We start from the raw sequence: 26153 nt of genomic DNA, 5'->3' as shown, positions 1-26153 counted from the left end.
ACCCTCCTATTGCCTCTTCTCATTACTTTTATGATTCTTTACAATTTAATATTAATTTTCCCCCCCAAAAATAAGCCTATATATTTCAGCTATTATTTCTCATAAATAACTTGATGTACTAAAATAACAAACTAAAACTGAAATAAAAAAAGAAACAAAAATTAGAAAAAATAAAAATAAAACTGATTCAAAATATTAATTCAGGGACACTAAAATACAGGGTAATAAAATAAAACATGATTTTTGGATGATGAATATTATAATTTAATTTGAAAATCAAATAGCAAAACTTTTATTAATTAAATATTCACAACGAAATGCATAAAAATATAAAAAAATAATTTTTATTTTAATTATATATATGATAATATTTTTAAATGTTCAGCCAATAGAAGGCTTAAAGCTAGTAGGCTAAATAATGCATTTAAAAATTGGTTTTGAGGGAACAGTTTGAATTTTTTACATAACATTTATGGCAAAAGATTTATATTTGCAAACGATTTTTTTTTTCCAGACAGAGAAACAATACACCTCTGTAATGTTAGTTCTCTGTGTTGAGCGTTTGGACACATTCATCACACACACACCTGATGAAATCAAGCACCTTATCACAACGTATCCACCGTTTACTCAGCATCTTGACATCAAAATAGAAAACTGACAACTTCAAACTAAAACTGGGCTGATGAATAACAATCATTCATTCGCAAAGATGGTTTAAAAATTAATGCATCATAGTTAGTACCCTCATTCTGTCAGCGCGCTCCAACTCGAGTCTATTTCCACTGAATCTTTAAACACGCGGGCGGCTTGTTTTCACGACGCATTTAAGTGCAAACGTACGGTACACACACACTCATACGTCTTCATCTGCCCATGTTTTGCCTCAAGCTCCTTACATTTTGTTCTTGACACACACGACTCTTTGTATAGGTACCGTATAGTTCAGAACTCATTTGATTCAAGCATCGGAGAGCTTATAAAAATTTCAGATGTTTAACGATATGCTTAATGCTCTGGCTTCAGAAATAGACACGTTTGCTTGCAGCTCCTTTAAACAAAGAAACCTTCAGCAGCGAACGCATTAAAGCCCAGACTGCTCGGCCATGCAGCCCGAGGGCGTAATAGCGTTTTCCTGCCAGGAAAGTCTCTCAAACGGAATGCCTTCATCCTTCATGTAACAAAAGAAATAAACACAAAACTCCAGCCTAGTACTGCTAACCTCATACAACATGGTGCTATAAGGAGTGAAAAACATCTTTAGAAACAATAAGTATGAAATAAAAAAATCCAAAAAATTGGACCCTCGGCCCCTGACGATGGCATTTTTTTTACTTGTGAGCACCGCGCCGCAATCGTCACGAGATAATGACACACACTGCACTGGCAGAGGGGCGGAGCCTGCCTTCTGTGAGGACGATTGGTGGTTTGGGCGGAACAGGGCGGGACTCATATCCTGCTGGAGTTCTTTGGGTTTCTGGTGCAGTTTGATTACATTCCCCGTATAAACGCTGAGAGAGTGTGTGTGTGTGTTTGTGTGTGTGTGTGTCGAGGGGCCGAGGGCCTGAGCGCGTGTCTCTAGTCCAGCGGCTCCTGCTTTATCCTGATGGGCGTGTTTGTGGACTGACTCCTCCTGTCCTCGCGACACAGAACATACTCGCTGAACTGAGACGAGTCCACGCCGCCGCCGCAGGACGCAGCCACGCTGAAACCCTTCTGGAAGAGACGCTCCAACACCTGAAACACACATACAACACACACTGTCAATCCAAAATATTTCCTTCAAGAATACAGTAAAAATCCAAAATATTATTACAATTTTAAACAGCTGTTTTCTATGTGAATATCTGTTAAAATGTAATTTATTTCTGTGATCAAAGCTGAATTTTCAGCATCATTACTCCAGTCTTCAGTGTCACATGATCCTTCAGAAATCATGCTAATATGCTGATTTGCCGCTCCGGAAACATTTCTGATTATTATCAAGGTTGAAAACGGTTGTGCCAAATATTTTTTGTAAAAACTGAGATACATTTTATTTTTCAGGATTCACAGATGAATAGAAAGTTCAAAAGAACAGCATTTATTTGAAAAATGTTGTCAACAGTAAATCTAAATTAAATATATTTTTTAAAATAATAACAATAATAATAATAAAAAAATCTAGATTCAACCTTCATTTACCAAAATACATTTTAGACTTAATGAAAATCTGGATAGAAAAGCCTAGAGACCAAAACCTGATTTATGACCTAATAATGTTTAATTAACTTTTCATTTATTGTAGTATTGTAATTTGTGTGTGTGTGTGTGTGTGTGTGTGTGTGTATATATATATATATATATATATATATAGAGAGAGAGAGAGAGAGAGAGATTTTTTTATAAATAAAAAAATATACCAAATAGTTTTTTTTTTTAGAATATATTGGAAATATATATTTACATAAATATAATGTATGCATGTATACATAATGTATATTTACATAAATTTATTTTGAAACATTTCAGCAAGTATATGTTAATATTTAAAATATTTTACAATTTAGAAATATACATTTAAAAACTTTTTTTGCTGTATGGTTTGTACTTCTCTGTGGTTTATTTAGAGATTTGCTAAACAACATAATACAAAGGGCTTTATAATATAATAAGAAAAAAACCTAAATAAATCATGAATTGACAATCCTAACTCACAGAAGTGAACTGCTGACTGCATCATGTTCATTGTGAACTGAGGCTCCCTGGATCAGATTTTCTGATGGACTCTCGTGAGTTTGGAAACCTGCTTTCACACCAACCAAACAAACCGACATCTGAAGCTCAAAAACAAGCCTGAATTCATCCTCAATCATCTGAACCTGCTCTGTTTCACAGCAGCCTCCATTCAGTCTAAATCAGACACATCAGATGCTCACTTAAAAAAAATCAGATTCATAATGACATCAATGACCCAACGGAAACCAGGAATCTCTCACAGGAGCGTCACGTGAGTCTGACTCCCGGCAAAGACAATCGAGAACAGACGCTTGTCTCCCTGACAGACTCTGACGAGATCAGGACAGGTGAGAGGAACACACACACACACACACACGTTACGGAGAATCAGACAGAGATCATTCTTTATACTTATTTCATTATACCTGGAAAGGCAACATTTTGAAAATGTCCTCAGACAGAGCAGAACTTGTTAAAAACTGGTAAAGAGTTTCATAAATGAACCAAAATTCAATGTCAATTTGAAAATGCCACATAGTTTAGGTGTAGAATATATAAGATAAAAGTGTCTGCTAAATAAATTAATAAATTAAAGTCAGTGATATGTACACTACCATTCAAAAGTTTGGGGTCAGTAAGATCTTTTTTAAAGAAATGAATACCTTTTATCAGAAAGGACACATTACATTGATCAAAAGTGACAGTAAAGACAATGTTACAGATTTATATTTCAAATAAATGCTGTTTTATGAACTTTCTATTCAAAGAATCCTGAAAAATAAAATGCATCACAGTTTCCACAAAAATATTGGGCAGCACAATTGTTTTCAACACTGATAATAATCAGAAATGTTTCTTAAGCAGTAAATCAGCATATTAGAGTGATTTCTGAAGATCATGTGACACTGAAGACTGGAGAGTAATGATGCTGAAAATACAGCTTTGATCACAGAAATAAATTACATTTTAACACATATTCACATACAAAAACACTTATTTTGAATCACAATAGTATTTAACTATTTTTTATGTATTTTTGATCAAATAAACAGCCTTAGTGAGCAGAAGAGACTTTTGAGCGGTAGTGCATTTGTGTGCATGATTCAGCATCAATAAGAAACATGGATTGGTTTTACACGTTTAGTGCAGCTCATTTTGATGGAAGAGAAATAAGTGACCAGAGACGTGCTTTGGTGATTTAATTTGGTTGTTTTCAACAGTAACTTCAGGAGAATCAGTCTGTCATTCTCATAAATAACAACAGAATCAGATTAAACATTCAGTAGACGAGTGACGTCGTATTTAACTGCAGTATGAACAAACCTGTGTGTGTGTGTGTGTGTGTGTGTGTCTGTCTCAGAGTGAGTGTGTGTGTCAGAGTGAGTGTGTGTGTGTGTGTGTCTGTGTGTGTGTGTGTGTGTGTGTGTGAGTGTGTGTGTGTGTGTGTGTCTGTCTCAGAGTGAGTGTGTGTGTCAGAGTGAGTGTGGGTGTGTGTGTGCCTGTCTGTGTGTGTGTGTGTGTGTGTGTGTGTCTGTCTCAGAGTGAGTGTGTGTGTCAGAGTGAGTGTGGGTGTGTGTGTGTGTGTGTGTGTGTGTGTGTGTGTGTGTGTCTGTCTGTCTGTGTGTGTGTGTGTGTGTGTGTGTGTGTGTCTGTCTCAGAGTGATTGTGTGTGTCAGAGTGAGTGTGGGTGTGTGTGTGTGTGTGTGTGTCTGTCTGTGTGTGTGTGTGTGTGTGTGAGTGTGTGTGTGTGTGTGTGTGTGTGTCTGTCTCAGAGTGAGTGTGTGTGTGTCAGAGTGTGTGTGGGTGTGTGTGTGTGTGTGTGTCTGTCTCAGAGTGAGTGTGTGTGTGTCAGAGTGTGTGTGGGTGTGTGTGTGTGTGTGTGTGTGTGTGTGAGTGTGTGTGTGTGTGTGTGTGTGTGAGTGTGTCTCAGAGTGAGTGTGTGTGTCTGTCTGTCTGTCTGTGTGTGTGTGTGTGTCTGTCTCAGAGTGAGTGTGTGTGTCAGAGTGAGTGTGGGTGTGTGTGTGTGTGTGTGTGTGTGTGTGTCTGTCTGTGTGTGTGTGTGTGTGTGTGAGTGTGTGTGTGTGTCTGTCTCAGAGTGAGTGTGTGTGTGTCAGAGTGTGTGTGGGTGTGTGTGTGTGTGTGTGTGTCTGTCTGTGTGTGTGTGTGTGTGTGAGTGTGTGTGTGTGTGTGAGTGTGTCTCAGAGTGAGTGTGTGTGTCAGAGTGAGTGTGTGTGTGTGTGTGTGTGTGTGTGTGTGTGTGAGTGTGTGTGTGAACGGCTCTGTGTCGTGTATCTGTGGCACGTCTGTCAGTTTGATGGAGGTTCACCAGCGTCTGTTTTGATCCCGGTCCTCCATCACTGTGAGATATGGATGGAGCTTTGGGACACTATGAGCATGTGAGTGTGTGTGTTGGCTAAATGTTTCTCCTCTCTGAAGCGGTTCACGTGCGTGGTCTGTTATCCTCTCACTCTCTCTCAGTGTCCAGACTCCATCAATCTCTCTCTCTGTCTCAGCGCAGGTGCTTTCACTTGTTCTTAAGTTCCAGACGTGTCACTCATCTGCTGTTATTTTTCACTCTCAGTTGGTTTATTAGCTTCTTCTCTCGTCACTACAAATGTCTGTGCACGCCATTACATTGAACCATAATTCAAAACATAAATCCTGCTTCACAAAAAAGCACTCTTTGCAACTAATTGCAATTAATATAAATTTAAAATTAAATATATTTTTGTTTGTTTGCAACTAACATGCAATTAAGTCTGCAAACACATTCAGTTAGTTTGCACTTTCCACAGCATCTACTCTTTTTAATAGTCTGCTACTTGTTTCTCATAAGGGTGTTCTGAGCGTTTAGCATACATTTCTTCTTATAAACCAGGTTTTACAATCCTTTTGAGGGCATTTGGTCACATATAATGTAGACAAAAGCCACACAAACTCGTTTAACTCTCTTAATGAGCTCTGTCCTCTGTCTGTCTGAGGTGAGGTGTGGCTGTTTAGTGGCCTGCAGCGATGTTTCCAGGCAGTAAACAGATCAGAGCTGTATTGTGTCGTACAGTGAGACAGGATTACTATATCCTTCACACGATAATGAGTCAACCGACAGGAGTGTCGTGTTCAAAATCATTTCAGTAAAAAGAAAACACCCTTTCCATCTACATCCTCCCAACCAGGCTGCCCGTGTGCTGCCCGTCTAAAAAGACTAAAGTGAAGCAACACTCGCTCTAGAGGTCACAAGGTCACCGACGCAATTAGAGAAGCACACTGCAACAAAATTATTTTCTTCATAATCCTTAAAACAAAACACATTTACTTGAAAAGCTCAATTGTAAGAACAGAAATAAGGGAAAGGGTGTGGTCAAGTATGGTGGCCCATACTCAGAATTTGTGCTCTGCATGTAACCCATCCAAGTACACACACAGTAGTGAACATACACCCGGAGCAGTGGGCAGCCAATGCTGCGGCGCCCGGGGAGCAGTTGGGGGTTTGGTGCCTTACTCAAGGGTCTCACCACAATCGTGGTATTGAGGGTGGAGAGAGTGTTGGTTATTTACTCCCCCACCTACAATCCCTGCCGGACCTGAGACTCGAACCCACGACCTTCAGGTTACAAGTCCAACTCTCTATCCATTAGGCCACGACTGCCTAAAAACAAAGCAATTTGACTCCTTACGCAAACGGATTTTATTAAAATATATATTTTTTTTTTTACTGGAAAATAAGGCAAAAATACTAATGATGAAAACGTTTTTGCAATGCATTAAGTGAAAAGTGAGCTCTGTTCCAAATCCTAGTCAGTTGCCTAAATAGATGACACTTTTAAGACATCATCACTACATTCCAGATATGACTGCTGTTTCAAAACACAGACAGCAGCATTAATCTCATTTCACCAAAATCTAAAGCAGCATGGCATGCATCCTTCATCACTAAAGCAATCAGAATGCATTGTAAAAAGATCCAAATGATTCAATACGGTTGACGAGTGTTTGAGAAATGTTGATTATCAGTATACTTAGAAGTAAAACAGTTCAATCAAATCAAAAACAGAGTGTTTTACTCATTGTTTGTGTGCTTATGTTTTGTTTATGCATCATTAGCTGAGCAACAGTGAGTCTCTCTCATGGCCTTTTAAAAGAGATGCATGTTAAAGCTACCAGCTTCAGCAACAGATAAATGAGCTCCTGTCGGAAACAAAAAGACCTGCTTCATCGCTTCACAAATCCACTTGTTTTAGAAAAGAAATAGAGCTCGAGCGAGCAAACAGAGGGCAGACAGAAAGGGACACGCTCTTACTGGAAACGCAGAAAGAAAATGTTGTGTTAGTTGATGCAGCCAATTAATTATATTGCAAGCCATTTAGAAATCTATAAAAGAAGCATAAAGGGGTTGAGGCTGTTTGAGAAAGTGTAAGTATGGTATTAAAAAATGCAATACGTGTATTTCAACCGCTCTGGGCGTTGTTACGTTGGAGTCTTTTTTAAAAGGGAAGCTCTGTGTCTTAAAAAGGAGAAACGTGTAAATTATGCATTTCATTTTCTAGCCTCTCTTTTCTTCTCGCTCTTGCGTTTTGTTTTTGAGGGAGTGAAAAAATACGGCTGCACATGAAAAGGCGTTTTGTTGCGTGCTGTGCTCCACCCTGAGGGGGCGCTGGTGAGGTGCAGACGGGTGTGTGTGTGTTAAAGTGTGTGTCTGAAATACAGGTTGAGCCTCCTTTTTATTAATATACCATCAGCTTTAACGTGGATAGGTGGTATAATGATTTCTATCATGCATATGTTATATGTCTTCAGATGTTCTATCAATCAAAGACAGACAGAAAACAAAGCAAGACAAAAGCTAACAACTCCACTACTCACATGAAACTGATGAAACTCAACCAACACTCAATAGTCTGATAATAACATGCTTCAAAGTTATTTATATGATACTCTAATCAGCTCAAAAATACATAATGCACACACAAATACTTGGTAAATAGTTTGCTTTAAATATTAGATTTTTATAAATACTTTTCAGAAATCAATAAAAGTTATTTGTAATTGACTATTTTAGCAATACTTTTCAGCACTGAATGAAACATATTTATTGTTAAAATCTCTTAACTCCATTCACTATCATGAACTATTATTTTTTTCTAAGCAGCAATGCATTCTGGGATTGTCTTAACCATGCATGCAAAATACATTACTGTTCAAAAGTTTGAGGTCGGTAAGATTTTCCCATTCTTTTTTTGAAAGAAATTAATACCTTAATTCAGCGGAGATGCTTTAAATTGTTCACAACAAATATTTAGCATACAGTATATTTAAAATATATTTTGGCCAGATTTTTTTTGTTCCTTGCCATATGGAAAGTACTGTTTTGTGCATGTATTTTGTATTTTTTTCCTTCTTTTTTCCCCATCTTTATTAATTTTTTTTTTATTATTATTTTTTGATGGCTCATACACTAATGTTCAAATACTTTGGAATCAATAAGAGTATTTATTTATTTCAAAATTAAAGATATTTATAATATAGGCTAATAAATCATTTCTATTTAAAATAAATGCTGTTCTTTTTAACTTTCTATTCATCAAACAATCGTGAAAAATAAAATGCATCACAGTTTCCAAAAAAAAAATAATATGAAGCAGCACAGCTGTTTTCAACATTGACAATAATCAGAAATGTTTCTTGAGCAGTAAATCAGTATATTAGAATGATTTCTGAAGATCATGTGACACTGAAGACTGGAGTAATGATGCTGAAAATACAGATTTGATCACAGAAATAAATTACAGTTTAACACATATTCACATAGAAAACAGTTATTTTACATTGCAATATTTCACATTTTTACTGTATTTTATATATCAACATCTGAACACTATGTACAGTAACGCAGTGCTATATTTTGATTAAATGAGACATTTAGTTTCATGCTATTTAGATCATCTTTCATGTCCGGACTAAATCCGTGATGCCAAATAATGCTGTCTAGATAGGGTTCGGAACAGAATCCAGTGATACGGAACTAGTTTAATAATCAAGTTGCTAAACATTTAGACAGTATGAGAAACTATTATTTATTTCAGGTTTTCTAAACATCACCCACATTAAACAAACACGCCTCCACTGAGCAGATGAAACGTGATGTTAAACATGCAGGAATAAAGCGAGCTAATGTCTCAGACAGATAAGAGCAGCACATGGCATTACCTGCACCGAGTTGAGTCTGCAGTAGCCGTTCAGGGGGAAGCGGATGACGTGGGTCGGGTCCTGGTTCCAGCCAGCGTTGACCGAGTTACACATGACGTCACCGGTCTCGGGGAAGATCTCCTCGATGAGAACCTTCTCCCCGCTGAGGGCAATCCGCTCGCCGAGGTCAGGGGTCACGCGGACCACCAGGCAGTCGCAGGGCTGCGCCAGACGCCTCTGCTCCCGCTCCTGCTTCCACCGCTCCAGCTCCTTGATCATGGGCATCAGCTGGTAATAACGCGCCTCTTCGTACAGGAGATTGAAGTCCTGGACAGACAGACAGACACATGAGGAATATGCATCTATCATTTATTTATTTATTATACACAATACCATTCAAATGTTTTTTTTAGTTTTAAGAAATTAATAATTTTGTTTCCAGCAAGGATGTATTAAATCAATCAAAAGTGTCAGTAAAGACATTTAAAATGTTACAAAAGATTTGTATTTCAAATAAATGCTGTTCTTTTGAACTTTCTATTCTTCAAAGTTCAAATCAAATCCTGAGAAATAAAATGTAGCACAGTTTCCGCAAAAATATGAAGCAGCACAACTGTTTTCAGCATTGATAATAATCAGAAATGTTTCTTGAGCAGCAAATCAGCATATTAGCATGATTTCTGAAGATCATGAAGACTGGAGTAGTGATGCGGAAAATACAGATTTGATCACAGAAATAAATTACATTTGAACAGATATTCACATGGAAAACCGTTATTCTAAATTGTAATAATATTTAACTGTTTTTACTGTATTTTGAATCAAATGGTGAGCAGAAGAGACTTCTTTTAAAAACATAAAAATCTTACAACCCTAAACTTTTGAATGGAAGTGTAAATATATTATGTATATGTATGTATGTATGTGTATATATATATATATATATATATATATATATATATATATATATATATATATATATATATATATATATATATATATATATATATATATAATACAAACCAAATGCATTAAAATCCTACAGTGTTAGGTTAAACATTTTTAATTTTTTAAAGAATAATGAACTGTCTTTTTAAAGGACAATAAATATATACAAGCTGTTTACACTTTTCTTCATTTTGATACTTTTTCAGAAAACAATATTATTAATATCATATGTCATTTTATGTTTTAAGTAAATTAATCCTGGTTTATCCTGTTTAGATATTTATACTGGAAACTAAGATATTATATTCATTCTTCGACACTATTTGTCTTATTTTCCTTTATATAATATTGTACTGTGTATGTGTATATATGTATATATATATGTATATATATATATATATAAATATAGTTTAATAAGTTTTAAAATAAGTTTTTTTGCAACGAACAAGCAAACATTTTTTTTTAATACATGCAATATAAGTTAAAACATTGTAAATGGCCATTATAAATGGAAACATTTTATTAATGTATATAACACACGTTTCTAACCTCTATACGTGGATATTGCTCTTTTTTTTGCCCATGTCTACATGTTTACACTTTCTAAATAAAATAAGTGGAAACTGCAGGAAAGTTGCACGCTGACGTTTAATATTTAATGAACGATTTTGATGCTTTTACTGCAAAAGCCGCTAATAAAGCAACGAAACAAATAAATACATAAGTAAAAGCCAATAAGTGAATGAATCTTTAAAAAGCAGTGCGACTGGGGTGCAGGGTGGCATGTTTGGCTTAGAGGGGTATCAGCGCCGCCCGCGGGGCAACAGTCAAGACGTTTGGCAGGATCTCATGTGCTCGTTGGAGCCCGTCAGTGACGGACCTCCAGGCTTCAGCGTTTCTTTATCCAGGCAGACAACAGCAGACTGCCAAACGCTCGCTCTCTTCCTCTCGGGGATGTCTTGCCAGGGGTTTTTTGCCCCTTTCAGTTTTCCCTTAATTTCCCACAAGTCCAGATGGTACTATTCTTCCTCTACTCTCCATCACGGAGCGGGAGGAGCCGAGGTGTGGATGAGGGAGGAAAATGTTGGAGTTCAACTGAGGATATGGCTTTGTGTGCAACGTCTGCAGAGTAATCTGCATAAAGATTGATATGAACAGTCATGAAGTGCACACAGCCTGAATGGTAACTAAACTGCAAGAGTAATGGTACACACAGCATCTCTGCATTTTGCTGCAGAAACAGACAGAGTGATTGTGTTAAACTACATTCTCGCTCAGCTCTTGGATATAGAAGTATGCTCGACTTTAACTTCGTATACAGTATACTCACATAAATACAACATAGCAAATCTTGATTGTTTATATTGTAACTATATTATTGCTCAGTTCTAATCTGCTAAATGTGACTAAGGCACAAAGATATTAAGATATTATAAACATTAACAATGGTTTTTTTTGTAAAGCTGCTGTGAAACAATGTGAAAACACTAAAAATATAATTCTGACTAATCAGTTTCACATGGCACATTTCAGCAAGACAACACTGCAAAAAATTATTTTCTTATGATCAATAACTCATGACATGTTTTTTTATTACTGTAAATTATTAAAAAAAAATTTTTAAATGATAGAGGATTGAACTTGAACATTGAAGGCGTTTTACAATTAATACAATTTAAGTTTAAATTACTTTTGCAGCATTTGATTTAGCTTCAAAATTTAAAGCAGCATCTGTTTTTTTACAGTGTATGTTTGTCTTGTTTTCGAGTACAAATATCTAAGTATTCTTGATTCAAGATACACTTACTTGAGAAGGAAATGAAAAAAGAAACAAAATCTGTCAAATAATATTGTTTTCCTTTTGAATTAAGTTTATTTTTCATACCTCGTTGGTAAATGTGTTTTCATCTTTTAGGCTTAAACATTTAATTTTGATAATTTTGTTCAGAAAACAAGACTTAATATCTTATGTCAACTGATTTTTTTAAGTAAATGTAGATATTTTTAGTGGAAAAAAATAAAAATAAAAAACATTTATATTTATGCATTTAGCAGACGCTTTTATCCAAAGCGACTTACTTTGCATTCAAGTTACAGTTTTACATTTTATCAGCTCTTGCTTTCCCTGGGAATCGAACCCATGATCTTGGCGTTGCTAGCGCCATGCTCTACTATTTGAGCTACAGGAAAGGAAAAAAATGATTTGTTTTTGCATTAAATCAGCAGAAATATGTTTAATAAGATTAAAATACATGCAATATAAGTTATAAAAATATAAATACACAAAGTTATTTTGTAATGAATCATATCTTATTTTAATATCTTGTCTTTTACTTTTTAAGTAAATGCATCTTGATTTAAGATTAATTAGATATTTGCACTTGAAAACAAGACAAATATACTGAGGAAGAACTTTTTTCTCTTTTTTTGCAGTGAACAAGCAGAAAATATAAAATGCATGCAATTTAATATTTACAAAATAAGTTTTGATTGTTTCAAAACATTGTAAGTGACCATTATAGGTGAAAAATGTTTATGAATATATATAACTTTGGTCTGAACATACTTCTAACCTCCATATGTGGATATTTAGCTCTTTTATTTTTGCCCGTGTCTTTTTTCTTTTCTTTTGCCCTTCACAGTGCTGATGACAAAATGCATGCGGTGCATCGGCGCTGGAGGGAACGCTGAGGTATTAAAAGATGCACCTGGGCCTCTGTTTTTAACAGGACTCGTTCTCTAAAGCTCCTCTTATAGTCGAGCCTCATGCAACCGACATGACGAAGAGCCAGGTACAAGAGAGGTGAAGAAAGAAAGCGAGCAGATAGAGAGACAGACGATTAGCTAGCATGAATTCCCATGTTCAGGCGATCCGACAGGCCTGTTGTGATCCAAAATAATGATCTTATTCTGTTGCCCACCGGCAAGACAACATCTCACAGAGAGAGACAGAGAGAGAGATTCAGAGATATCCCCCGTCTCCATCTAATACGTATAAGAGATGACCATTTCTCTTTGATTTTGTCAAACACATGCTGATGCAGAGGTCAGATCCTACGTGACACAAACCTTGAAAAGTGAAGTCTTACTCACTGTATTTATTACGAACGAATCATCAGTGCATGCTATTCTAAAATCAAAAGATCATTCATTAAAATGGTCACAAAACTTTGAGAAATGACATTAAAAGCCCAACACCAGCAGCATCATGCTTTATTTACTCCAGCAGCTTAGCAACTGATAATCTCTGGTACAAATGATGCTTTTTTCACTGAGAGACGCAAAACATATAAGGCATTAGCTCCACATTTACACTGATTTAGCGAAACATATGCCACCGGAGGCCATGACAGTCACGATGTCTTACAGATAAAGATGCCCTGCCGGCTGCCGTTCGCATTTCTGTCTGATTTCACACACGCTGATCAGCAGATCAAACCAGTCTAAACTGGGCTCTTTGTCCGACTCGAGAGAGGAAGACAAAAGTGAATCCAGATCAAGATTTAAAAGACATAAAAGTAGAGTTTATTCATGCGGATAAATCAGCCGTATATATATATATTCATATATAAATTCATGTCATTGTTGTGGTCCAGATACACGGCTACATGAAAACTGTGCAATGTGACACAATCCCAGCCAATCAGAACATATCTGATACTGAATATAAATCTGTGGATTTTCCACCAATAATATTGCACTATGGGCGGAGCTACCAAATACAACAGGACCAACAATATGTCTTAGCATAATAAAAACTATATAGACATTAAAACAAAAATGACAAAAAACACACAACAAAATTACCTTAAAAATTAAAACAGAAAATATAAAAATAAAAATGTAATTAAAATAGTAATAAAACTATAATAGTATCTCAATTATACTAAAATAAAACTTCCAATGAGGTCAGGTGACAACAATGCAGCATGCTACTCTTTAACATATTTATCATGACTTGCTGCATGATATTTCATGCACTATTTTGTTTAATAATAGAGGGTGCACACTACATGCATTATACTCCAAAGAGCCACTGAAGAACAAGCTTCAAACGGAGTAACGCCGTTACCTTAAAGTCATCCGGCAGCAGCAGTTTGCAGGTTCGCAGGAAACTGAGAATATAGCGGAAAATCTCTCCGTCCCTGTCGATGAAGTAATGCTGCTTTAAACTGTCCAGAACGATGGGCTCGGTTCCGTTAAACAGCCGGCTGATCCTGAAAATTAAAACACACACACACACACACACACACACACACAGTTAATGGAGTGAGGCCAGCCTCCTTTAAATGCATGAAACAATTAGCATTTATTTTTCAATTTTATTAGTGGCCAGCCAAAAATGCATTAACGCTCGCTTCTGAAACAAGCTGAGGCTTTAGGCGGATTTGAGTGGCTGAGAAAAGCGTTTTAAGTCCTTCACTGCTATGAGATATCTAATACAGCGCTGGAAAGACTTCACCACAGCTCCGGTTCATCATCTCAACCGTCACATGCCAATTAATAACTCCCACATGATGTCAAAGCAGGACAGTCGCATAAAAGCCTGCAGATGATTTACATATGTAAACTAGACAGTCACTATTATGAGTAATAGCGATGATTAACTTAGAAAACACTAGTATAGACTGCTTGCAGTTGAGTTTCCTGTGCAACAAAACATGAGGCGTTGACATCACACCAAAAATATCTTGACCTATTTTCTACAATCTTATGTCATTTATTTGAATGACAGATATAAGCACTCCATTTTGCAAACCTTTCAGTCATCAAATCTTAAAAGCAACATTTTTTGTTATTGTGAAGAACATTTTAATAAGCTCTTTTATGGAATAGAAAGTTTCCATGGACGTAAGATGTTCTTCATGGAACCATTGATGCCAATAAAGAACTTTATTTTTAAGCATATTTAAAAAGATAAAACAACAGATTTTCAAAATACTGTTTAAACAAACAGTATTTTGGCACTGTGTGTTATTGCAACAGGACCATAATGATGCTATTTTATTATAATAGGATATTTAAAGTGTCTAGGCCAGATCATTTTTTAACTTGCAATCCCAGAACACATTACAACCCGATCAGTGAGATGCTGAATTCAAGAGAATGTGAGAAATCGTGACTCTAAATAAACTTTCATGTCTTTGTGAACTGAAAAATACTGATAAAATAGCTTTAGGTGATAAGAAATGTAATATTTTACCCATTTGCTGTGTATTTAGCTGCTTATTATTAAAGTACAGTAAAAATTCTAAACAGACACACTTTATTTTTTTGAGAAAAAGCTGATTTAGGACAACTTGGCCTAACACAAGTTAGCCAAGAGTCTGCTAACTCTGAAATCATAGGAATGAATTAATGAAAAAGTTGTTTAAATTTGTATAATTTCAGAGTTAACTGCAATCATAAAAACCCCCCACAAACGCCCCCCCAACATTTTCGTAACAAAACAAAAATAAAACATTTATTTTGATGATTATTAGAGTACAATAAAATAAAATCAGTTACTTGTGAGCTTCCATGATTTGTTGGGACACTCCCTACGTAGGCAGCTCACTAGGTTTTGGATCAGAACAAACACTAATAAATTATAATACATTCTTCTCCCAATGTACCATTTTTAACCTATTTTTCACTTTTTGGGAAAAAGCTGGTTTAGGAAAACTTTGCCTAACACAACAAGTTAGCCAGGAGTCTTTTAACTCTGAAATCATAAGAAGAAAAAAAAAGATATTTTTCATTGAAAATATACAAATAATTTTTTTTTTTTTAAGAGTTAACTGAAATCATTAAAAAACATTTTTGTTAAAAAACAAAAACTTATTTTGATGCCTATTAGAATACAATTAAAAAATATCTAGTCAGTCACTTCCATGAGGTTCCATAATTTGGTGGGATGCTCCCTATGTAGTTGGCTCACTAGGTTTTGGAATGGAGCAAACATTCTTAATACATTATACATTATTCTCCCAATCTACCATTTTTTTAAACCTATTTTTTCATTTAAAAAAAAAAAAGCTGATTTAGGTAAACTTGGCTTAACACAAAGTTAGCCAAGAGTCTATTAACTCATAAGAATAAAAAAAAATTTAACTTTAAGTTTTATTTGTATAATTTCAGTTAACTGCAATCATATATATATATAAAATTGTTAAATTAAATTTATAATTATTTTATTGCCTAGTACAATACAATAAAAAAATCAAATCAGCTACTTCAATGATTTGTTGGGATGCTCCCTATATAGGCAGCTCACAAAGTTTTGGAACAGAGTTTGTGTCCATCACTAGACTAAAAGTGCAGAAGTCTCTAATACATTCTTCCACTAATCTACTAATTCTAAAACTTCAGATTCTGAATAATCATTTTCAATGCACACAAAACAACATTTCAATGCTAAATCTATTGTACAGCACAAATGCCTCATTCAGAGGCACAGCTTCCACACTGGATACCTGGAAATACCTTCATCTTTCTCCATGCACTTCTCTTTATGAACTCTGATATGATCAGCATTTCCTTCCGTTCCTAGCCCAGCGACAGCACTATCACCGCTCCGATGCAATCTCCTCTTTAATCATCGCTACAGTTCCTGGATCAGCTGACGGCTCTCATAAGCACAAAGAAATCAGGCCGACTGCTTGTCAAAGCCTGTATAACGAACAACAGCCGAGGTATAAAGGCGTTTATTGTCGAACGTCGCCTATTGACTCGGCGTAAGGAAGTGATTTGCAAACACAAACACAGTTCACTGAGCTCTGCCAGGTGCATGTATTTACAGACTGTTTCTTTCTTTAATGCACGATGTAATTCATACACTCTTCCACGCAAGTCTACTCTATAGTCGTCACCTTATGCACTTTCTAAAGCTCTTGTTCTTCCTCTCTCTCTTTTTCCCCCCTTTGGAAATCGATGCAAAATGCTTTATAAAAAACCAATACTCATCTCCCTGTAGCGCCTGCGGTCGTCCTTTCTCATATGGTCTTGCAATTCTTCCAGCTAGAATTTCACCATGCCCCTCCAGGCAAACACTGTTTTTCATCTGCACTTTTTTTAAAAAGCAATTAAAATGCTGCCTGTTTTTCTTTTCTTCCTCCTCTCCCCCACCCGTCTCTCTCTCCATCTTTTCTCTGATACTCTCTCCCACATCCTCCTTTTCCTGTAAATCTCTGTGGCTGTGTTCACACAGCAGGGGAATACGGTTGTCAGTCTCATTCAGAGCAGTGAATATGGTTCAATTTGATCATGAAAGCAAGAGACGAGGCATCACTATACGCAAAGCGACAGGATTTTGAGAGCGGGTTCAGTCCGTGTGTGATATATGAAGGCGATTCTTCAATTAGAGACACTTTTGACTATTTGAAATCTTGAAAAATTAAACTTCTTCGACCTATGATTAATCTGTGTTGAAATATTTAGCACATGAATAAAGATATGGCCTTGATCAACCTTCAGCAAGATTTGAGTTTACAGTGTGCTGGTGGTGACATTTTCACTTTTGAAGAAAAAGCTGGATTTGGAAAATGTGGCTTAAAACAAGAAGTTAGCTAGCAGGCAGTTAAGAAAAAATAATACAAAATTTAATTATAAAAAAAAAAAAAATCAAATTTTTATATTTTACTTTCAGCGTTAACTATGATCATAAACATACTATCAAAATATTACAAATATTTACTTATTATATTAAAAACAAATATAATTGAAAAATGTAATATGCATCCTACAGAAGCCACAAAGTATAATTCTCCTGATTTTAACCTTTCAACACTTAATAATTGTGATTAAATGTAATTAAAAATACAATAAAACAGTTTACAGCTATTACAGTAAATTTTTATAATTTCAGAGTTAACTGAAATCATTAAAAAATATTAAATTGAATAAAAAATATATATATATTTTTAAACTTTTTTTTTAATACTTTTAGAGTTAACTGAAAAAAATTATATATTTTTTCTTCTTTTTTTTTCTTAAAAATAAAAAAAATCTCCTAGCGTTATTTCTGATTCATAAAAATACAAAATGTTTTATTATAAACGTATGTATGAATTAACTGAAAAAAATAAATTAATAAAAATTTTAATTAATTAAAATATAATTCTCCTTATTTTTTAAGGAAAATGTAATTGAAGATATACAGTACAATACAATAAAAAATTTTAAAGTTATTAATAATCTAAAAGTATATATATATATATATATATATATATATATATATATATATATATATATATATATATATATATAGACACTGGATCTGTGATCGCAGCCTGTTTCTCTCTCTATTTGTCGGTTTTCTTTCAGTAAATCAGCAGCAGCACCTGAATGCATGTGATTCTCCCTCAGTCCGGTGAATCTGTGTCTCAAAATGAGACAAACAGAAATGAACTCTGCTTCAGTTTGAGTCGCACATTGCATCTGTCCTGCCGGCGGTGGGTGTGAGGCTTCAGGCAGACACTTCCTGTCAGACTGTCTTCACTTCCTCTGTTAACAGGACCAGTCATGTAGAAGAGAGATCTGAGTGAACAAACACCAGTCTGACCTGACACTGAGGTCCTGTTCACATCTGGTATTGATCCAAATGCAAATTACATGTGTCAATGCATGCAATGCAACAATCTAATTGAAAAAGCCCTAAACAAATACATGCCAAGACTTCACAATATATGCATGACTGCATGCATTATTGCACACATGCATGATTCAAGAAGCAAAAATCTGCATTTTCTCTCTCTTTCGGCTCACTTCCTAATCTAGTTAATATTATAAATATTGTTTGCTCTGTGACAAAATGCTTTTATTCCTCTGTAAGCCGCTTTTTATAAAAGCATCTGCTAAATGCACATGTTAATTTAAATGACTGACAGGTGAGTAGGCAGGTCCAGGATGCAAGTCTACAAATCTGATCACATATGTATTATGAGTGAGTCACAAAATGCTTTGGATCCCATTTACACCCTAAATTTAGCACGGAATAATTGCGACTGGATTGCATGAAACGGATATTAACTCCAGATGTAAACAAGTTCAGCTTCAAAGAGTCAAAACCTTGTGTTTCCTATTCCTTTTGTGATATTGCTTTTTTGTTACATGCATTGAAATATTTTTGAATTGTATTTATTTACTTAATTATTTTAATCTTAATGTTAAATATTGTTTTTATGTGAATCTTTGTTTCATGCATTGTGCTTTTTTGTTGTTGCTTTGTTTCATGTGTTTTTTGTTGTTGCTGTTGTTGTTATAACGTAAATTTGTATTAAAAAGAGTGTGTTTAAAAATGATCTTCAGCTGAAATTCCAAAAAACAACAACATTTTAACATGTATTGAAAAAAAAATATTTAAAAAGATCAATGAAAACAAATTTGTGTGCTTGTTCAAGTAACACCTTAAAAGTGATACAGGTCAACAAATCATGCTCAAATGCATACTTTCTGCATAAATGACTAATAATGCTAGGATGAACATTCACGACACGCTTGACACACTCGCGATCATTAGCTGCTGTTCACAACTGCCCTCATGCTACCCATCTCTGTCAGAAAGACCCCACAGAATGAGCATGAAACTTTCATATGTCCTGTCACTTCAGCAGACTGAGCTGGAGGGAGATGAATGTTCACACATTAGTTATAGAGCAAGTTTCTTTTCCCGCTCTGCATTATTAAGGGATCGATCTATTAAAAGACACCATCAACTTAAGGTTCTTTAACTGGACTCTCTCAGCTGTCAGCTCGGCCTCTGAGGCGCAGCACTGGGAGAGCGTTTGTTTAACTGTCGCTGTGCTGGTGTGTGTGTGTGTGTGTGTGTTTGCATCCATGAGTGTGTTTCCCACGTGTCAGTGTGATTAGTGAAAGTGGGTGCTAATGTGTGCGGATGGTCAGTCTTTTGTGGACTCAAATGAAAACACTCTTGTATGAATGCCATTCTTTTAGATGGACACAAGTTTGGGGTTGGTGAGATTTTTTGTTGTTTTTCAATGAAGTCTCTTCTGCTTACCAAGGCTGCATTTATTTGATCAAAAATAGAGTAAAAATATGAAATATTATTTCAGCTTCAAATAACTGCTTTTTAAGTGAATATATGTTCAAATGTAATTTATTTATGTGATCAAAGCTAAATTTTCAGCATCATTCCTCATTCCATATTGTTCCATCATTCATCATTCCATATTGTTTCTAAAGCAATGCCATTTAGACATCTTTCTGTATGACTTAAGTGAACTAATGAATAGAATAGAGTACAGTAGAGTAGAACAGAATAGAATAGAATATGCTTACCAATGTTAACCACTGGTTTACCAATTAAAACACACACATTTGAAACATAAAATAGCAACACAGAGAAAATATAATAGTAACAAAATTGTTTTGCAAATTGTAGACTCAAAATGCAATTATACTCTCTAATGTTCACCCATCAAGCTAAACAAACTTTTCTATTGTGTTTCAGTCATAATACTTACAAAAGTTCTAAATATTCAAACAAGTCTCTTTCTCTCTCTGTTCAAAATCAGAATTAATCTCACTCTATGATGAAAGCAACAAGAGCAGCGCTTACATTTCTGTCTCTCTCCTAATAAAGTCACAATTATGGATCAGACAGAGCGACACACAGGGAATTCTGGTCATATTCACATTCAGGATAAGTCAGACGTCATCAGAACAGATAATTAGCCTCTAATCAGCTCTAATTGAGCAAACCACTCAGACTACTGTATGTTATCAAACACTCCATCAACCAACATCACATATGCAATTTGAGAGCACTTTATTTAGCATATTTTTCTAATTTAACACTAAGAAAATGAACCAAAATGCAAATGCATTTGTGACTGTTTCAGTATTTGATGTGAATTTGCTTTGCTTTGCTTTACAGAGCTACATGAACAAAAGAGCATGTTAAACTTCATTATGCAATTTCAGAATAATACAATTTATTAAAAAAACAAACTTAAATGAGCATGCATTTTAATGATTCTAACCATTCAGAATGGTTTGTATAATGTAAAAATGCTAAAAACAAACATTTGCACACCCTAAAAAAGCCAAAGTGCACAAAAATAACGCAAACGTGGCGTTTTGTAGTTAAACTTCTGATTGCACACTCTTATGTAACATTACAAGAGGCCAGGGGTCTTACCGTGAGTCTGGGTATTTGGTGAGAGTCGCCAGGCTGCTGGTGTACATGTGGCCACCCACATCGATGTGAACGGGCGCGTTGGCTTTGGTGAGCTGAGCCGGCAGTGGAATCCCCTGCGTGGCCAGAGGAGAGACCGGAGACCGGGTCAGAGACAGGCGTGACATGCTTCTCCCTTCCTGGAAGCAGACAAACGGGAAAGCCATGGAGAAATGATGCTGCTGATGCGCCTTCACGGTGCCTTAGCGTCTCTCCCACCTTGAACGTCTGTGCGCGTCTTATCAGATCGTTTTCTCATCTGCTCCATCGCATATTTAGCTTACAAATTATTGCCACAGCTCTAATGAAGTATGTTTGCATCTTTTCACTGGTGCAGCCCGAGGGCAGGATAGAAGGATGTTTATTAACGCTGCAGAGAGAGGGAGAGCGAGAGAGATATGTGAGGTGTTCGCCTCCGGAGATGGGAAAGAGAAAAAAAACGGCAAGTTTCTAATTAAAGGTCGTGTTATGTGTTAGACGTGATATCCTCCGACACTTCAGCAACCAATCTGAACATTTGGGAAACGAGGGCATTGTGCGCGTTCACGTGGAATGCCAGGCATCACTTCCAACCACGAATCCGTTGTTAGTGAACTGAGAATCGCTCAACTTCCACCAACACTGGACCTCCAAAGATGCATTTGACTTACAACTGTTAATGCACAAATGCTGAATTTTTCAAAATGCACACAATTTTTAATGCACAAAATGGGACCACGTCAAACAGGAAACACATACTGTACAATTTTTTTTTTAAACGTTTTGTGTTTGCTGGAAAATAAATCTTAAACTTGTAGTTGCATTTAGGGTCCAAACCATCTTGGCCAGCAGAACTTCTTGAACTTCAATGCACAAATTGCAATTGTCAGTGCACGACCTTAAGTGACTCTTTCGCTATTATTTTACGGTCTCTGTTCTAGCTCTTTTTAGAGCCATTTTGAAACTTTGGATGGTGGCATTCAGTCGGTTTGGATTAAAGCATCTGCTAAATGAATGCACGCCAATGTAGGCTTGTCTTGATGTGCATTTTACACTTCTAGTGATCAGAATAAACCCACAGACATCCTGCTGTACTGAGGATATGCAAAAATGGCCAAACTTGAATCGAACAGCGTTCACACACAAACCCACTTTCCTCCTGAATTTCACTTGAAGACTGTCTACTGAAAAGACTTTGTCCAAACCCAAAGGCTTGTTTATACAAGTCAAAACTTTACCTCACAATGCCCGGATCACGCAGGGCCACATGGAAATACGACTTAACATATTCCAGTTGTCATAAGAAAGACTGCTTCATTGTGAAGCTGGAGTTCAAAGGGATTTCAACGACAAGTTCTTCCATGCATTGGCTCATTTGCCCGCCTGTTATTTTAACCATACATGGTAAACAGAAGGCGGTTGTTACAGGCTCCGCTCAGCTCCAGCGCTGGAGGCGATGCGCTCAAGGCGGACGGCAGAATTTTCCAGGGTGTTGCCACCAAGCCCTCAGCACTAATGTTCATTTAATACACAAGCAAGATGATACATTACAGATTCCATTGAAAGAAAAAAGACTTAAGACGTTTTGGCATATGAAGCTATCCCTCATCTCCATATAGCTACGGGCGTTGTAACCAAAAGCCCAGATATTAATGCCGAGGGAATACAGTGGATCTGCCCCTTCTCTCTCTCTCTCTTTGTTAACAAGAGGAACCAGGTAGAAGAGTAAAGAAAAGTCAAGATGGTCAAAACAACATGAGAAAAATGTCTCACAAACTCATGTTTATGACCTCAAAATACCCCAGATTATAAAAATAAACCAGAAATAACTATCAGAGAATGTCCTGTATTAGGTAGTCATACACAACCTTCTTGCAACTTTGATTCCCAAAACCTAATCAAATGGAAAACTACTGTGGCGATGTTTGGAAAACGTTCTGAGTTTGCTTGGAAATACATCTTCAAACTTGTAGCTGCATTCAGGTAGGTAGTCTAAGCTGGTTCCAAAACCATCTTGAGCAGCTGGTTACTAGCTTGGACTATCTTAGACCAGCTACCACGTTCAAAACACAAACGTCAAACTTTGAGACGGGTTTCCTCCAATCCTCGCTTTTCCTGTCAACCTCTCAAAGCAAATATAAACACGTTTGTTTCGACAGTCAATAGCGGAAGCTTTAAAACACCTTTGGACGTTTGTGGAAACGTTCGTTACGCGTACAATGAAATCAACACACACTTTTCCTGCTTGCTTTCTCCGGTTTCAGGTCGGTGCCCTAGGGGTTAAAACTTCAATTCAGATCATTTCACAACATGGCGTCTCACTCACAGCGATAAAGCTTCAGGTACGAGGCATATATCCTCTTAATAACACAGGTTATCGATGCCTAGAGGGTGTTTAATAACGTTACAGAATCAGAAAATAATCTTGAAATATCTCACAGGACATGAAGCGTGAACGCGTTTGAGGACGCGTCGCGTTTTCGCGGCGTCGCGCTCATTCTCGACAAACCACAAAAGCACCATCAACATGAATCATCTACTCTACATTGAGATGAGATTTAATTGGAAATGGTACCGTTTCAAACATCGTAGATGTCCGAATCGCGATCCGAGTCCGGTTCGATCAATCGGCTCCCAGATGAAGGTTCGCGTCGCTCGCTCTCGGTCAAGTTTCTATCCGATAAACGATCCAGCCTAGCTATTCTCGTCCTGTCCGGAGTGAAAAGCGCGTCAAACTGCATTAAAACATGTCAGAGGTGGATCGCGATGGGTCGGGGCGACTATAGCGAGCTGCGCTGCTGCTGTCTGGACGCGTTCAGAGCTGGAGAGCAAAAGCGCGCAGGACTGTCTTACCTTCTCCAGGAGACCAGAGCTCTCCTTCCCCCTCTTGATCTTCTTATTTCTTAATACTCTGATTCGGTCGCGTATATCAGCCTCGCCACTGTCTTTTTTGGCCACGGTGAATCTGCTGCTTTGCTTATGGGCAGAAGGAAGCCAATAATCCGTCTCTAAATCAGAGCAGAGCCGACAGAAGAATTCTGGCTCCAGGCTGCGCAAACGCCTCTGGGGCCACAGGATTAGAGGACAATTAACTCAAACCCGAGCAGACTCATTGGAACAGATGCAAACCCGATATTCCCCTCGATTATTTAGCCTCGCTTAGCTCTTTCACAAAGTAAAAATAGCTGGCGAGGGTTTAAAGTTCAGCACATAACGGTTTACGCATCAGGCAAATGTCACCACGCCGTTCCTGAGACTTTGGAGAGGCAGAAAGGCTGATTTTAATCACTGTCATTTCGTCTGATGTAACATTCCCCCAGGCTCTTTCACAGAGGCAACAACACATTTTCCTTCCCTGAACGAGTAAAAGTCTCTTTTCGCTCTCGCGAAAGCAGGAGGCGCACTGGAACTTGTTGATAAAGTGGCGATAAAAGACGCGTTTTCTTTTTGCTTAGCGAAAATCTGGATCTGGTGCTCATGCATGCGGCGCTTTCCCCCTCGCTCCTCTCCGTGCTCTAATGTCTGTGAGAATTGTAATGGCAAATTTCCTGGAGGCCATTAAAAGCAAATGACGTCTGGACATCATTCACTGTGCGCCCTCACAGTCCGCCCGCAGCCAAATGCGCCATTTCAATTATTGCGCACGGCTAGATGGAGATGACTGCTGCTGCAGGATCTCCCGTGCAAACGGGGCAGAACGTCGGTTTAAACCCGCACAAACACAATCTTACACTTCTCGCGCCGGATTTTCATTTATTTAACAGCAGGCAAACAAATAAAGACAGTTGTGCTGGGCATCAGCTGCGCCGCTTTCCCCGCGCAGGTACTCGATTATTTATTTATCTGAATGTTTGTTTATTTGCGTGTAAATAAGTGTGAATAATTGATGCTGCGCTGAGACCCGTAATTACTGTGGATCTCACAAACAGGACTGATGCTGAACGAGGCGTTCCGTGATGTTTGGCGCCCGCCGGTGTGCGTTCGGAGGAACGACAGATTTCAAAGATGATGAAGATAATGATTCGTTTTATTACAGTAATAGAATGGAGGAATGACAAACAGAAGGATAGCTCTCTCTGGCTTCCAATAAGGAAAATAGCCTATATAGATTTAATTCAAGTAATGTAGAATAATAGGCTGGAGCTAGTCACAGTTTTATTCAATTTCTGTATAATGTCTGTATCAGTCAGTTTCTATATAGACGCAAACATTAACATCTCAAGTACAAAAATACTACAGCACTTAACATTTCCAAAATACCACTTCATTGAAGCTTTTGTGACAACATACCCCAATAGAAACACATGTTGTCAAACTATATGGGGTAAATTGTCACAATGGAACCTGCCATTATTATAGGGGTTTCAGCTAATTTTAAAGAGTAAAACAATTCTGAAACCCAAAATGTACGATTTATGACACATCACGTGTAAAAATGCTAATAAATGCTGAACTCCTGTATATAATGCTTTTGTAGTGCTGTTCTGCAGTGCACATGGCAAAAGAGTTTCAGAGTCAATTTATTTACTGAATATTTAGAAGAGAAATGTTGTAACAATGGAACCTTCGATTATTATAGGAGTTTCAGAAAATGAGTAAAACACTTATGAAACATGATTTATGACATACTGAATGAAAAAAATACATATAATAATAATAATAATAATAAATTAAAGCAAACAACTAGCACTAATTTCCTAATGCATTGATGTTAATATTCTCATGTTCTCATGGCAATGAAGTTTCAGAGTCAAGGTCATTAAACACGTTGACCTTTTGTGACAACATGCCCCAATAGCAATACATGTTGCCACACTATATAAGTTGTCACAATGGAACTTGCCGTTATTTTATGCGTTTCAGCAAATTTTAAAGAGTAAAAAAATTCTGAAACCCATTTTTATGACATTTTTAAACCCTAAATGTGTCATTTTATGACACATCAAATGTAAACAACAACAACACACTATGCAGAAATATTATAGCAAGCATCTAGTCCTGGTGTTTCCTATATATTAAATTATCATTGTTATGCGGTGCTCATGGCAAAAGAGTTTCAGAGGCATTTTCTTTACTACTTTCATCAAACACACCTTTTGTGACAACATGCCCTAAATGCAACACATGCTGTTACACTATATGGGGTTAC

General features: G+C 36.7%; 1 protein-coding gene across 3 annotated transcripts; it reads right to left on the bottom strand.

The window, feature by feature from the left end:
• Window positions 1-510: 510 nt before the first annotated feature.
• On the bottom strand, window positions 511-24270 carry LOC306888477 (BTB/POZ domain-containing protein kctd15; the record flags this gene model as incomplete). Of its 3 annotated transcripts, none has more annotated exons than XM_079446814.1 (5): window positions 511-1737; window positions 8923-9228; window positions 13922-14066; window positions 20990-21165; window positions 23858-24270. In XM_079446814.1, 4 exons carry the CDS (start codon window positions 21151-21153, stop codon window positions 1579-1581), a joined length of 774 nt encoding a protein of 257 aa, XP_079302940.1. In that variant the 3' UTR covers window positions 511-1578. The 3 variants fall into 3 exon arrangements, with proteins under 3 accessions (XP_079302940.1, XP_079302939.1, XP_079302938.1); XM_079446813.1 differs by having other exon boundaries at window positions 23580-23872; XM_079446812.1 differs by lacking the exon at window positions 23858-24270 and having other exon boundaries at window positions 20990-21192.
• Window positions 24271-26153: the final 1883 nt, after the last annotated feature.

The sequence above is a fragment of the Barbus barbus genome, assembly GCF_936440315.1.
Source record: "Barbus barbus genome assembly, chromosome: 22".
NCBI classification, from domain to species: Eukaryota; Metazoa; Chordata; class Actinopteri; order Cypriniformes; family Cyprinidae; genus Barbus; species Barbus barbus.
Note: the sequence above shows the minus strand (reverse complement) of the source record. Positions and strands in the feature narration are given on the sequence as shown.